The sequence below is a fragment of the Lupinus angustifolius genome, chromosome LG13 (assembly GCF_001865875.1).
Source record: "Lupinus angustifolius cultivar Tanjil chromosome LG13, LupAngTanjil_v1.0, whole genome shotgun sequence".
In the NCBI taxonomy this organism is placed as follows: domain Eukaryota; kingdom Viridiplantae; phylum Streptophyta; class Magnoliopsida; order Fabales; family Fabaceae; genus Lupinus; species Lupinus angustifolius.
Window position 1 is genome coordinate 15,302,915 of NC_032021.1, and position 13,899 is coordinate 15,316,813.

The 13,899-nt window shown below is 31.1% G+C and overlaps 1 protein-coding gene across 1 annotated transcript; it reads left to right on the plus strand.

Annotated features, from left to right (window-relative positions):
• On the plus strand, positions 6,917–9,487 carry LOC109363440 (probable indole-3-pyruvate monooxygenase YUCCA3). Its single transcript, XM_019609702.1, has 3 exons — positions 6,917–7,736; positions 7,933–8,304; positions 8,948–9,487. Exons 1-3 carry the CDS (start codon positions 7,038–7,040, stop codon positions 9,173–9,175), a joined length of 1,299 nt encoding a protein of 432 aa, XP_019465247.1. The 5' UTR covers positions 6,917–7,037; the 3' UTR covers positions 9,176–9,487.

Below are 13,899 nucleotides of genomic sequence, written 5' to 3' on the forward strand. Positions count from 1 at the left end.
ACATGAATCTAGGAAGATGTATGCCATTGGACATTCACATAAGAGAAGACTAAACGACTACAAAATAGGGAGTTCAACCAACTTGGTTTAGGGAGTTCTATTTTTATTTTCCTTGAAGATAAAGATGTAGAATTATTGAATTTCCTGGGCCAAATCAGTTTGGAGTTTAAATCAACACATGTTTAATCCTCAAGATAAGGAAATACATAAATCAAAGAGAATATAAGAAGTTATGGGGGACGGCTAACAACAAGGAACTCAAAGAGGAGTCACATTTCACTCAATTTTGAATTCAACCAACAACTTTGTTTTGACAAAATTAAAACTGAAATTGATCAACCAAATGGCCAAACCGTGTGATTCTTCCATGAGCCAATTCTCCTCTCAGTTCCAACCTTCCTTGAGCCTTGAGATCAAGTCATCACTAAATTATGAACCAAGCCATGGAGATTTTAAAATCAGGAGAGGTGTATGATTCTTCAAATAGATCAAGACTTAGTCAAGCTTTCAAGGCAACAACAACTCCAAAGATCTCAACCGAATTACATTAGTTAGGATTTTAACTTTTCATATTTTATTTTCAAAGTTAATTAGTTTTAGGACTTAGTCTTTATTTTTATTTTAGCTTGACAGTCTTTGCCTATTTATGTATTCATATTAAAATTACTGAAAATAAGTTGAATTTGATTAAACATTATATTTCTTTAGTTGAGAGATTTCTCCTAAGAACTTCATTGTTGGTCGTGGCCACCATTGATGAATTCTCATCAAGCTTCCTAGCTTGTGGTGAATAAGATTTGGCTTATCAAGTATCCATACTTGTGACGCCTCACCCTTCAACCTTTTCCACCTTCACAATTGCCTCATGCATAACATAAATCATACCCCATTTCATTCATTCAAATCGTGACCATATACTCCCCAAATTCATCCATTAATTCATCATCCATCATCATCCAACCTTGAACTAACCCTACTCATATATTCATATCAAAACAGCCCTAAATTCCTATCTAAAATCTATACAACTGTGGCCTAGACTAACCTACAAAATCTACAAACACATACCCTAACACATCCCTCAAAGTCGAGCCAAATTACTAACCTAAAACCCTAGTTCCATAATCCAATCAAGTCCTTATATCACATACCCAACCAAAAATATAACCTAGTCTATTTACCCCACACATCTAAATCAAATAACAACCAAAAACTCTAAAATTATATCATAACCGAATCCTAAACTTAGAAACTCTAGTTTTCAAGTTATTAAACGATCTTAAACAAAGGCACTCCCTAAAGGTTGTCATCAGCATGATGGAGCACTTAAATACATTCAAGGGACTTTTCAATCAATTGATAATAATAGATATGAAGATAGATGATGAGCTGCAAGCACTTTTGCTACTAATTTTATTGCTTGAAAGTTCAGATACATTACTAGTCACGTCAACAACTCAGTCCCAAATGGGAAGATCTCAATAGATACTATTTTAGACAATCTATTAAATGAAGAATTCATAAGTAAAGAACAAAATACATCCTTCCATTTTAAAAAAAAAAATGTTGTGGAGAAACGAGAAAGATGTGAAACTCATAGGAGAAATTGATCTCATAGAAGAAGTAAAAGTAAATTTAGAGGTCACTTTAAATATCACATGAGGTAAGTAATGTGTTATTATTGAAGTAAAAAATGACATAAGAGATCTGAATGCGGGTCAATGATTAGGGATAAAAAATCTAGGAATGTACATGAACATTTAGTGGATCCAAGGAATAATAGTCAAAAGCCTACCACAGACGTCACAACAAACAATGATGCTCTCCTTGTTGGAGAAGAAAATCCCATTAATGTTGCATATGATAATTTTTCTTGGATTGTTGATTCGGGTGCTACATTACATGAAACTCAACCTGAAGTTTCTTCTCAAACTACAAGAAAGACGATTATGGTATTGCAAAAAGGGGAAACCATGTTAAAGCAAGATTTTAGGAATTGGTGATATCATGTTCCTAACACACACATGAGGCAAGTTTGTATTCAAGGAAGTGAGACATATCCTAGATATGCATCTCAACCTTATCTCAACGAATAAGTTGGATGATGTTGGTTTTGTTAGTCACTTCGGTTCTAGAAAGTGGAAACTTTCAAAAGGCAACCTAGTCATTTCTAAAGGCTCAAAGGAAGGATCTTTATACATCATGCAATGAGGAAATTGTTCTGGAGAAGCAAATGTTGCTACTGACTCCAAATATTATTAGCATAGACGATTTGGGTACATTAGTGAGAAGGAACTTCATATGCTTGCCAAAGACCATCTTCCATGTATAAAAGGTCAAATATTAGATTTGTGTACTGATTATCTTTATGGTAAACAACACAGAGTCACTGTTCAGAGATCACACAATCCGTAATAGAGAATTAAAGTACTTGAACTAGTGTATTCAGATATGTGTGCATCATTTGAAAACTCCCTTGGAGAAGCCTATTACTTTGTTACACATATAGATATTCACTCGAGAAGAGCATGAGTGTACATGTTGAAAAGCAAAGATCACGTACTATCAGCATTCAAAGAGTTTCACGCATTAGTGGAGTGTGAGAATGGGAAGAAGCTAAAGTGTGTAAAAGCGGACAATGATGAAAAATATCACGATCCATTTGAAGTTTACTAAAAGGCTTATGGTATCAAACTTGAGAAGACACCACTAAAGAATTCTCAACTAAATAGAGTAGCTGAGAGGGTGATATGTATGTTGCAAGATGTCAATCTCCCCAAGTCTTTCGATGGTGAAGAAGTGAAGATTGCAACAGTTCTCATAAACCTGGCACCTTCAAGACCCCTGAATAGAAAAAGTTTGGGATAAGCATGGTACAAGAAAAAGGTATCCTTCAACCACTTAAGAGTATTTAGATATAGAGCCATCACTCACATTCCAAAATATGAGGGAAATAAGTTGAATGTTAAGATCAATGAGTACTTTTACCTTGGGCTCCAATGGATACCTTTGGGTAGAATAAGGGATCCAATAAACAAGAAAATTGGGAGAAGTAGAGATGTTGTGTTCTTAGAGGAACAAATTATCAAATATTTTCAGAAGAAAAATCAATGTCAGTCACAAGTTTGCATTTGTTCAAGGGGAGAGATTCCTCAATAGATAGATCCAGATCATCAGATAGATCTAGAATAGATAGACCAAGAAGTAGATCTTCCTCACACACATGAGATAGAACTTGAACAGATTAATGAAGACCCGGATCATGATAAAATGGTGGCAGACACACAAAATGTACCACAAACCTAAGCTAACAAAACTTCAAATGCAAGTTGAACTAAGGCGCTCTAAAAGAGGCAGAATACCTTCTTCAAAGTATCCTAGAGAAAATTATATCACATTGATAGACAATGGTAAATCTCAAGACTTCTTAAATGCTATGCAAACAATTGAGAAAGAATAATGGGTTAATGACATGGAAGATGAGATGAACTCTTTACATGAGAACCAGAATTATGATATAGTGGAGTTGCCCAAAGGTAGAAAATCCTTTAAAAACAAATGGGTTTATAGGCTTAAAGTTGAAGAAGGAAGCTCGAGCCAAGGTACAAAGCTCGGATTGTTGTGAAATGATGCAATCATAAGAAATATGTTGATTTTGATGAGATATTCTTATCAATGGTGATGTGTTCCTCCATAAGAGTAGTTATAAATCTAGCAACTAGTCTGGACTTAGAAGTTGAACAACTTGATGTCAAAACAACTTTCCTACATTGAGACATCAAAGAAGAACTCTATATGGAGCAACTAGAAGGTTATGAAGAACTGGTCAAGGAACATTTAGTGTGTTGTTTGAAAAAGAGTTTGTACGGTCTGAAGCAAGTACCCATACAATTGTATAAAAAGTTTGAATCCTTCATGACCAAGCACAATTTCAAGAACACAACTGATGATCATTGTGTATTCACCAAAAAGTATGAAGATGGAAACTTTATTATACTATTATTATATGTTGATGATATGTTAATCATTGAGCTTGACAAGACTAAGATTGTTCGTTTGAAGAATGCTTTAAGCAAGTATTTTGAAATGAAAGACTTGGGTCCTACAAAACAGATCCGTGGAATAAGGATAATTAGATATTGTTCCAAGAAGTTGTTATGGCTATCACGAGAGAATTATATTGAGAAAGTTCGCAAATCCTATTAGTATTCCACTTGTTGGACATTTCAAGTTAAGCATAATGTAATGTCCAACTAGTGTTGAAGAAAGGAAAGAAATGAGCATAATGTCTTATTTCTCTATGGTATGAAGCCTAATGTATTCCATGATTTTTACAAGACCAGATATTGCCAATGTAGTTGAAGTTGTAAGTTGGTCCTTATCCAATCCCGACAATGAGCATTGGAATGCAGTGATGTGGATATTAAGATATCTTAGGGGAGCTACCAAAAGATGTTTATGTTTTGGTAATGGAGATCATGTGTTGGTAGGATACAAAGACATTGACATGGCTAGAGATGTGAACTCTAGAAAATCCACTTCAGGTTATGTAACTATCTTTGCAGGGGAGTCGTATCTTGGCAATCCAAGTTATAAAGATATGTTTCATTATCAACAATTGAAGCAAGGTATATTGTAGCATCTAAAGTTGGCAAGGAGATAAAATATATGAAAATATCTTGCATGAATCAGGTCATGCTCAAGAAAGATATGTTTTGCACTATGACAACCAATTGCGATACACCTAGCTAAGAATCCTACACTTCATTCTCAGATAAAGCATATTGACTATTATTATCATTGGATGTGAGATGCTTTGAAGAATGGTGAGTTGATGTTAGAGAAAAATCATATATAGGACAACTGGTCCAACATGTTGACCAAGATAGTTTCAATCAAGAAGTTAACAGATTGTTGCAAAGATATAGGACTAGTGATGCCCTTCAATTAATTCGAGAAGGGGATATTTGTTGAAATTCTTCCTAATTGATGTGGAAGTGTGACCAATGAACTTTGGAAGATGATCCATTTAATACCTTTAATGATGGTCATTCCAAAGTCTTGGAATTACTCACTCACTCTTGAAGACTATGAATTCCAACTTAGAAAGTTAGAACAGCATTTTCAAGGTATCTTGAAAGTAAGATAACAATTAATCCTTCATTATATCTTGATGATGAAGTTTTCCTCCTTTTCACTATATAAAAGGAGATTGGGAAGAGATGAACAAGCAAGTGAAAAGAGCAACATACAGAGAATGTAAGAAAGTTTATATTCACCATAGTGTGAGATTAGTATTTCGAGTGAGGTACTAGCAATAGTTTGTATTTCATCCTTTTTGGTTGAGATTGAGTATTATACTCTTAGTAAGAGATAGTCAAATATTATAATCTTACAATATACAGTGAAAATATTTTTTGGACTATGTCTGGTGGTTGCTTACTTCTCAAATTTTAGCATGTTTTTCTATGTCAAAATCCTTGGTGTCATTCTTCTTATATCCTCTATTTTATCTACTTGTTGTTTCCACAAGTATCTATTTTACATTAAATAGAGGAAGAAAATTGATTCTAAATTTCTCCCTACAAATGAATGTGAAAGAAAATGTGACATCAATATTTATAGGCACTTATTTTGGATACTTGAAACAAAAATCCAAGAAAGCGGCTTGTTTATTTTAACCATGTGCTTAGCTAGAGAAAAAAAGTGTTGTTTCTTTCAAGTAAAATGGTATTCTTAGCTGGTTAATATTCACAGTTAGATACCCTAGGCCTAAATTTTCAAATGAGGTGTATAAGTCTGACAAAATAGAATGACATTTTGCATATGGTTTCTGATATGGGAATTTTGTATCAATTTGGGTTGATTGATGTTAAAGGAAGTGAGAAGCATATGATTTGAATTCATGTGAATAAAAAAAAACATTATGGGAGGGTCCATTGATTAGTCTTTACCAATAATGATAATGATTGGAAAAATGTTATGTTTTTTTTTATCCAAGTTGATTTGATTTTAGATTTATTCCTACTTTTATAATTTATCTTCGTTCTTAAATATTTTAAAAGTCTGGTTATACTCCATATCATTTTGGAGATAAAGTATATTATATCAATATCATATAGATGTAATGATAGTATTAGTCACGTCATCAATTAACTACCATACAAATTAAAATTAAACTTTTGGAACTAAAACCGAAACTAAACAAAAAATAATTTTGTAAAACTAAAATTAAAATCAAGCATATTTGTAGGAATCAAAACATATTTAACAAGAAAAAATATATGAGACCTCCATTTTCATGTATAATTAATGTGATACTGGAGTTTTATGTATAAGATTTTTAAAAAGTGCAATATTGATTATGATTAGGATAGAAGGTAGCCACAAGCTTATCATTTTCGAATGACATGTTAGTATCATTTTCAAATGACCATTCCCTTACATCCTCACTATTCATTATTTATTAAGTATTATTTCATGTAATGAGTCAATAATAATTAAAAATGAATGATAGATAATAAGGTAAATGTATAAAATTCTTATGCTATTAGTATATACATTTTTTTCTCAAAATAAAAAATAGCACGATGCAATATTTTTATTCTTTATATGTAATGTAATGACACTTTTATTAGTAAAAACAAAGTCAATAACTGTATCCTTATAATAGAAGATAAATTATCTCATTAAATTCACTTTGTTCATGTCTTATCTTTTCTCTAATATATTTTAAAATAAAAACTTTTTCAAATAAAGAAAAATAAGATACATGTCAAACATTAATTAAATCTAAGGCGATAAATTATTTTATAATATTATGATTGACTTATATCTCTCTAAAAAAAGATTATTTTCCCACTATTTATACCCCCATTTCCCCTTATTCACTCCTCAATTCAAACAAATCCCAAATCATTCTCTCTCTTACACATTCATCTCTCCACAAAAGTCAATTCTTTCAACTATACACCATTTCTCATCCTCTCTAACCTAGCTTGGTGCCTATTTTTCCATAACCAAAACAACAACAAAAAATGCATAACATTTGTCTGAACATGCCACCAATGGTTCAAACCATTGACCCAGAGGACTTTTTCACACGTCGCTGCATATGGGTCAATGGACCTGTAATAGTTGGTGCAGGTCCTTCAGGCCTTGCAGTTTCAGCTTGCCTCAAAGACCAAGGTGTTCCATTCATAGTGCTCGAAAGAGCAAATTGCATTGCATCTCTTTGGCAAAACCGAACCTATAATCGTCTCAAACTTCACCTTCCGAAACAATTCTGCCAACTACCCAATTTCCCTTTCCCTGAAGATTTCCCTGAATACCCATCAAAATTTCAGTTCATAAAGTACCTTGAGTCCTACGCAAACCACTTCAACATAAACCCACAGTTCAATGAAACAGTGCAATCTGCTAAGTATGATGAGACCTTTGGGTTGTGGAGGATTAAGACCATTAGGAAAAGTCACTTAGGTAATTGTCTTAATGAATATGACTACATTTGTAGGTGGCTGGTGGTTGCTACGGGCGAAAATGCAGAGAAAGTTGTGCCTGAATTTGAAGGGTTGGAAGAGTTTGGTGGGAATGTTATGCATGCTTGTGATTATAAATCTGGGCAGAGTTATAATGGGCAGAAAGTACTTGTTGTTGGGTGTGGAAATTCTGGCATGGAAGTTTCCCTTGATCTCTGTAACCATAATGCAAGACCAACTTTGGTCGTTAGAAGCTCTGTGAGTACTCTAATTTTCCTTACATTCTATTAATATTCGAAAGTCACGTTATTCTTCGATTTTTTTCCTCCAAAACCCAACTCGCAAACAGACACGCATGAGGAGTATAGCTCATTCTTTTAGTGCTTAAGGGATTCAATCTCTTACCACTTAATTGTTGTAAATTTTGACTGTTTTATTTTCTTTTGGCCAACAGGTTCATGTGTTGCCAAGAGAAGTTTTTGGAAAATCAACTTTTGAACTTGCAGTCAAGTTGATGAAACATTTTCCTCTTAAGGTGGTTGATAAGATATTGCTAATTCTAGCTCGTTTGATTTTGGGAAATATGGAAAAGTATGGTCTTAAAAGGCCATCAAAGGGGCCTTTAGAGCTGAAAAACACTACAGGGAAGACCCCTGTGCTAGACATTGGAGCACTTAAGAAAATAAGATCTGGTAAAATCAAAGTTGTTTCTGGAATCAAAAGATTCTTGCCAGGGAAAGTTGAATTTGTTGATGACAGAGTTCTTCAGATTGATTCTGTTGTTCTTGCTACTGGCTATCGCAGCAATGTACCATCATGGCTAAAGGTTAGTTATTCTTTATATTTTATATTAAAACAACAACCACCAAGTCTTTATCCCATTAGATATGGTTGACTAATGGAATGAGCAATATCATAATTTATATCATAAATCATATTACTTTCTTTATATTTCTCCCCCTCTTTTATTTCTCTTGCATCGTTTTTGTTTTGATAATCTTATATAGATCTTTATACACATACATGTGCTTTGTTTTTCCTACCTCTTTTAACTACTAAATTGTTATATGAATGCAATAGGTTCAGTTGTTTTGTTCTCTCTCTTAGCCATGTTTTTTACAAAGGCATCTACCTTTTTTAATAAACTTTATCCTTTGAATTTTTCAGAATTGTGTAGGCAAATTGTAGATACTTGGTTACTTAATAACCACATGTTGAGATATTAATGATGTTTCCTCTTATAGGGACAAAGGGACAAGTAAATTTAGATGTAGATATGAAAATGTAAAAGCTAATTTTATTTTTGTTAAGCTAATTTAGATCCCGGAAATAAACTCTTCATATGAGGGGTAAAATTGTACATATCTATCCTTCTCGGACCCCACTAAGTAAGACCATATGTACTTGGCTACAATTTTTAGGTAATTTAGAAGCTCAATGGACTAAAATAGTATGTTATGATTGAACAGGAGAATGAGTTCTTTTCCAAAGATGGGTTTCCAAGAAATCCATTTCCAAATGGATGGAAAGGAAGTGCTGGTCTTTATGCTGTTGGGTTCACAAGGACAGGTCTTTCTGGTGCATCTTTGGATGCAATTAGTGTCTCACATGACATTTCCAAAAGCTGGAAAGAAGAGACTAAACAGAAGAAGAAATCAGTGGCTACACGCCACAGAAGATGCATATCACACTTCTAAAAGATTCACTTTCAAGATAAACATTTTGGGCTTGTTTAGTTTCTTTTCTTTGGTTTGGTGTTGATCAAATACAAAATAAACAAAATGGATAAGTTATAAAGTGAATGTAGAGTTCCATAAAAGAAAATAGCACACACAAAATTTAGCCCTCTCCTTAAGATTACCCACTATTTGAAAATAATCTGGCCATTATTTTTGTACAAAGGAAGATGAGGCTTATTTTGGTTATTGTTTTTTAGTTGTATGGAATATTGTTTCATACTCTAATGATTATTGTATCACAAATTTTATATGTTTGAATAATGAAGTCAAAGCTCTTTCTCTATCTACTTCTCAAATAATCTGATTTATTGTCTTTTGTTAAACAAAAAATGATGTTCTAATTGACTAAAAATATATAATTAATTCATAAATTTATTAAATTAAATATTTTTATAATCAATGACAAGTAATAATATGGGGTAAGAAACATTTTGTTTAGGATACACTCTCCATCAACATGTTAGTTTCATCATGGGCTTTCTCTCATCCAATAGAGACTCAATAAATGTTGACTAAAGGAGAATAAAACATATCTTAGGCCCTTCTATATTTCCATGTTACCTAGCACATGCATAGATCCTTACTAAAGAAAATGAATGTCAGATTCGATGAAATCTTAACGAATTTGAGAAGGAAAAAACAACTTTTGTTTCAATTGTGAATTTGAGTTGGTTGAGACTGAAAAATGTATTTAATATTTATATTTAAATAAAAGATCCAAATTTTAAATTAAATAGAGTCATGTAATAATTTAAAAATAAAATATAAATATTATATTTGTATGAGTTGAGATAAAAAATAGACATGTAAGTTACAATAAATCAAACTTTAATTGATCAAAATATTTGTTTTTATTTTTACTACTATATATTTATTTTTTAATTTTACTTATTTTTATTTTCTAGTATGCAAATGTCATAACTGTATACTCTACAATCAAATATCAAATTCATTGAACATTATTGAATTACCATGAATTATTGATATGTGTGTTTAAGTCTACTAATTACTCATGCAATATACCTTTACATTTGAATTAATATACATTATTTTCATATGTATAATTACGTTGAAATTGAATTTATTGAAATTATATTATCTCACTGTTACAGAAATTGAGATACATGTGTATTACTAAAATTGAGTTTATCATAAACTATTGTCCCACCATTATTGAAATTTAATTTATTGAAATTGTATTTTATTTTATTGAATAAGAAACTCGTGCATTACTTCATTATGCAACATTAAAACCTAAATGATAATTTTACATTCTAGTTTCCATATGTTCTCTCTTGTAACCTTAGAATAATTTAAATATAAAATGATATTAATAATGTAAATACATTTTATAATAATGTCAATAAATCTTGTTTTAATAATTACTACATAAGTCATATGTAGAATTGTATATAATTATGTAATAAAGAAAGAAAAAATATTTATAATGCAAAAAAACTAAACTCATAAACAGAAGTAGTGTCTTAAGCTATTCTCTATTTATATTTTATTTTTAGTATTATATTTATTTTATAATCATTTTATTTTTATTTTCTAGTTAGTTACTATTTTTAATTAATTGTTTTTTTTGAATAATTACCATTTTTTATCTTTATTTTATATCATTAGTTTTCAAACATTGAATTCCTTATTTGTTACATAATTATGAATTAGATATGATTAAGTTTTAGTTTTAATAGTCATTTGATTTTTAAATCGTCTTTTTCATATTTGAATAGCATTGATGGTAAGAATATATTAGTAACATTGATAGTCATAAATATTAATAGGTCATCTTTAAGATTCCATTAGAAATCAAATATTTTCTTGTTGGTACTATGATACTTAAGAATGATTCTGATGTACGATTTCTTTTCATTGAAATTAATAGGAATTTTGACTTAATGTGTGTATAAAAATAAGGATTAATGAGTCAAGTTTTTTTACATGAAAAAAATGAGATACCTTATTCATAAAGAAAAAAAACTTGCTTATTATACTATGAACCGTATATCTCAATGAATTTGATTAAAGTATCTTCAATAATTATTTTTTCAGATAATAGTTGAAGAAATGTTTAAGGGTATAATAGTACACATGTTTCTTTTCTTTCTCAACAAAACTTAGCGGCTAAGTTCCTAGACAAAATAGCAATATATTGTAAGTAACATAATACAACAAAGAACAAACTCTTCACCGTTTTTTATTATATTTAGTTGTTCCATAAGACAATTCATATATCTTGTTTGAGAAAATAGCAATTCGTTTAAAAAGAAAAATCTATAAACAAAATAAAATATGCACATAGAGGAAAAACTAAACTACATATAAGGCTTCAAGGAAGACAACTCACTCCTAGAGTAAGAACGAATCTACAAAATAAAAAAAAACCAATGAAAATATATATAAAATTAGAACATATCTATAAAATAAGAACAAATCTACAAAATAAACAAAGAAAAAAAACAATGAAGAAGAAGAGAGAAATTGTTGAAGAGAAGAAGAGTGGAAGATTGATAAAATGAATGAGTGAAAAGTACAGAGAGAATGAGTGACGAGACATGAGAGAAAAATATGGAAGAGAAGAAGATTCACTTTATTTTTGGAGAGTGGAAAAGTCACTTGGATTTCAAATCTCTTCATTGAGAAAATATTAATTCTTTTGGAAAACAAATCTATAAACAAAATAAGAGATGCACTTAGAGAAGAAACTAACATGTATAAATGCTTCAAGGGAGACAATTCACTCTTGGAATAAGGAACACATCCATAAAATAAATGAAAAAATCATTGAAAACAATTGTAAGAACATATATAGAAATAAAAACGGATCTATAAAATATTAACATATCTATAAATAAAAACATTTCTACACAATAAACAAAAAAAAGCAATGAAGAAGAGAGAGAAATTGTTGAAAAGAAGAAGAATGAAATAGTGATGAAATGAATGAGTAAAAAGTAGAAAGAGAACGAGTGATGAAACGTGAGAAAAAATATGGAAGAGAAGAAGATCTACTTCATTTTTTTGGATGTTGAAAAAATTATCTAAAATTCAAATCTCTTCTTTGGGAAAATAGTGATTCTTTTGAAACAAAAGTATGTAAACAAAATAAATGATACACATAGAGAAAAATTAACCTGCATAAATGCTTCAAGGGAGACAACTCACTCTTGGAATAAGGAACATATCTACAAAATAAATGAAAAACCATTGAAAAAATCAATAAGAACATATTTAGAAATAAAAACAGATCTGCAAAATATTAACATATCTATAAAATAAGAACATTTCTACACAATAAATAAAAAATGCAATAAAGAAGAAGAAAAATAATTTGTTGAAGAGAAGAAGAGTGAAAGAGTGAAAAATGAAGGAGAGGAAAGTAGAGAGATGAAAAGATTTGAATGTTATTAATGGATGTTAAAATGGTAGAGTTATGCATGAATCTTGATAAAGCAAAAAAAAAAGAATGAGAAAATCATTCATTGAATGAATGAATTGAATCTTGAATGGATAATATTCTCATTATTGAATTCAATGAAAAAATGAGTCAATATGACTTATTTATACAAGAGAAAAGAGGAAAAAGAAAGATTGTAAAACAAACAACTAACACAAATTTAACTAGCTAATTCATAACTTCCTAATTCATAACTTCCTAACTAACAATTATCTTCCAAAGTTAACCTCTAAAATATCTTTAATATCCCCTCAAGCTAGTGAGTGAACATTCTTAACTCCCAGCTTGCCATTGATAATCACAATCCAAATTCTTATCTTGATCATACCATTAACAATATTCTAAGTGATTTGCCTAGGCATAACATGTTCAAACAAAGCATGATAGCCAAGACAAATGATGATGTGCTCAGCCTCAATTATGATGTGTTTGTGATAGAAGCAGCCAGACCTAGAATCAATGAGCATGGATTATCCACAATCAGGGACAATAACCACACTGCCAGGAAAGATGATGCACAATTTATGTCTCCCACCTTGCTCCTAACCTAGTCAGATCATATGCATCAGGCCAGGGTGCATCAGATGCATCAGATGCATCAGAACCAGGCCAGGGCGCATCAAATGCATCTGCACCAGGCCAGGGCGCATCAACACTAGGGCAGATCTAATCTAGACACACATCAGGCCACTCAAGCCACTCATAAAGGCAAGGTCACTCATAGCACTCATCAAACCAAGGTTCATGCTAGGCACGTTACTCTGGTCAGAATTAAAGGCTTAGGATTAATGGACTTTTTGTTACTTGCAGCTCAAGTTGTCATTGTATTGGTAAATTTCATCATATTTAACATATATAACATGTGCTAATTAGTTAGTTGATTAGTTAGGCAAGTTGCTAACGAGTTGTTATGATTTCTCTTGCCTATAAGTTTAGCAAATCATATTTGTATATTAATTCAATTCAATTTAATTCTAATAAAGTGAAAGTATTCCATTATTATCCTTCATCTCTTTTGTTCTTAAGAATTCTTCAATTAAGAAGAAGTTTTGTTTTTCATTCCTCCATTCATTTTTTCTTTGATGGTATCAGAGCTCTTTCAAGAGCTCTGCTAGATTTATCATGTCATTTCATACATCTTCTAATGCCAATGTCACGTATACCTACCTAAATCTAACCCAAGATCCTAATTCCCCTTATCATGTGCATCCTTCAGAAA

What these genes read in the sequence shown, in the direction of transcription:
- LOC109363440 (XM_019609702.1), top strand. Translation starts at nt 7,038, where the DNA reads ATGCATAACATTTGTCTGAACATGCCACCAATGGTTCAAACCATTGAC. An exon ending in CTTTGGTCGTTAGAAGCTCT is followed by an intron (nt 7,737 to 7,932) that starts GTGAGTACTCTA and finishes TTTGGCCAACAG; the next exon opens with GTTCATGTGTTGCCAAGAGA. An exon ending in ATGTACCATCATGGCTAAAG is followed by an intron (nt 8,305 to 8,947) that starts GTTAGTTATTCT and finishes ATGATTGAACAG; the next exon opens with GAGAATGAGTTCTTTTCCAA.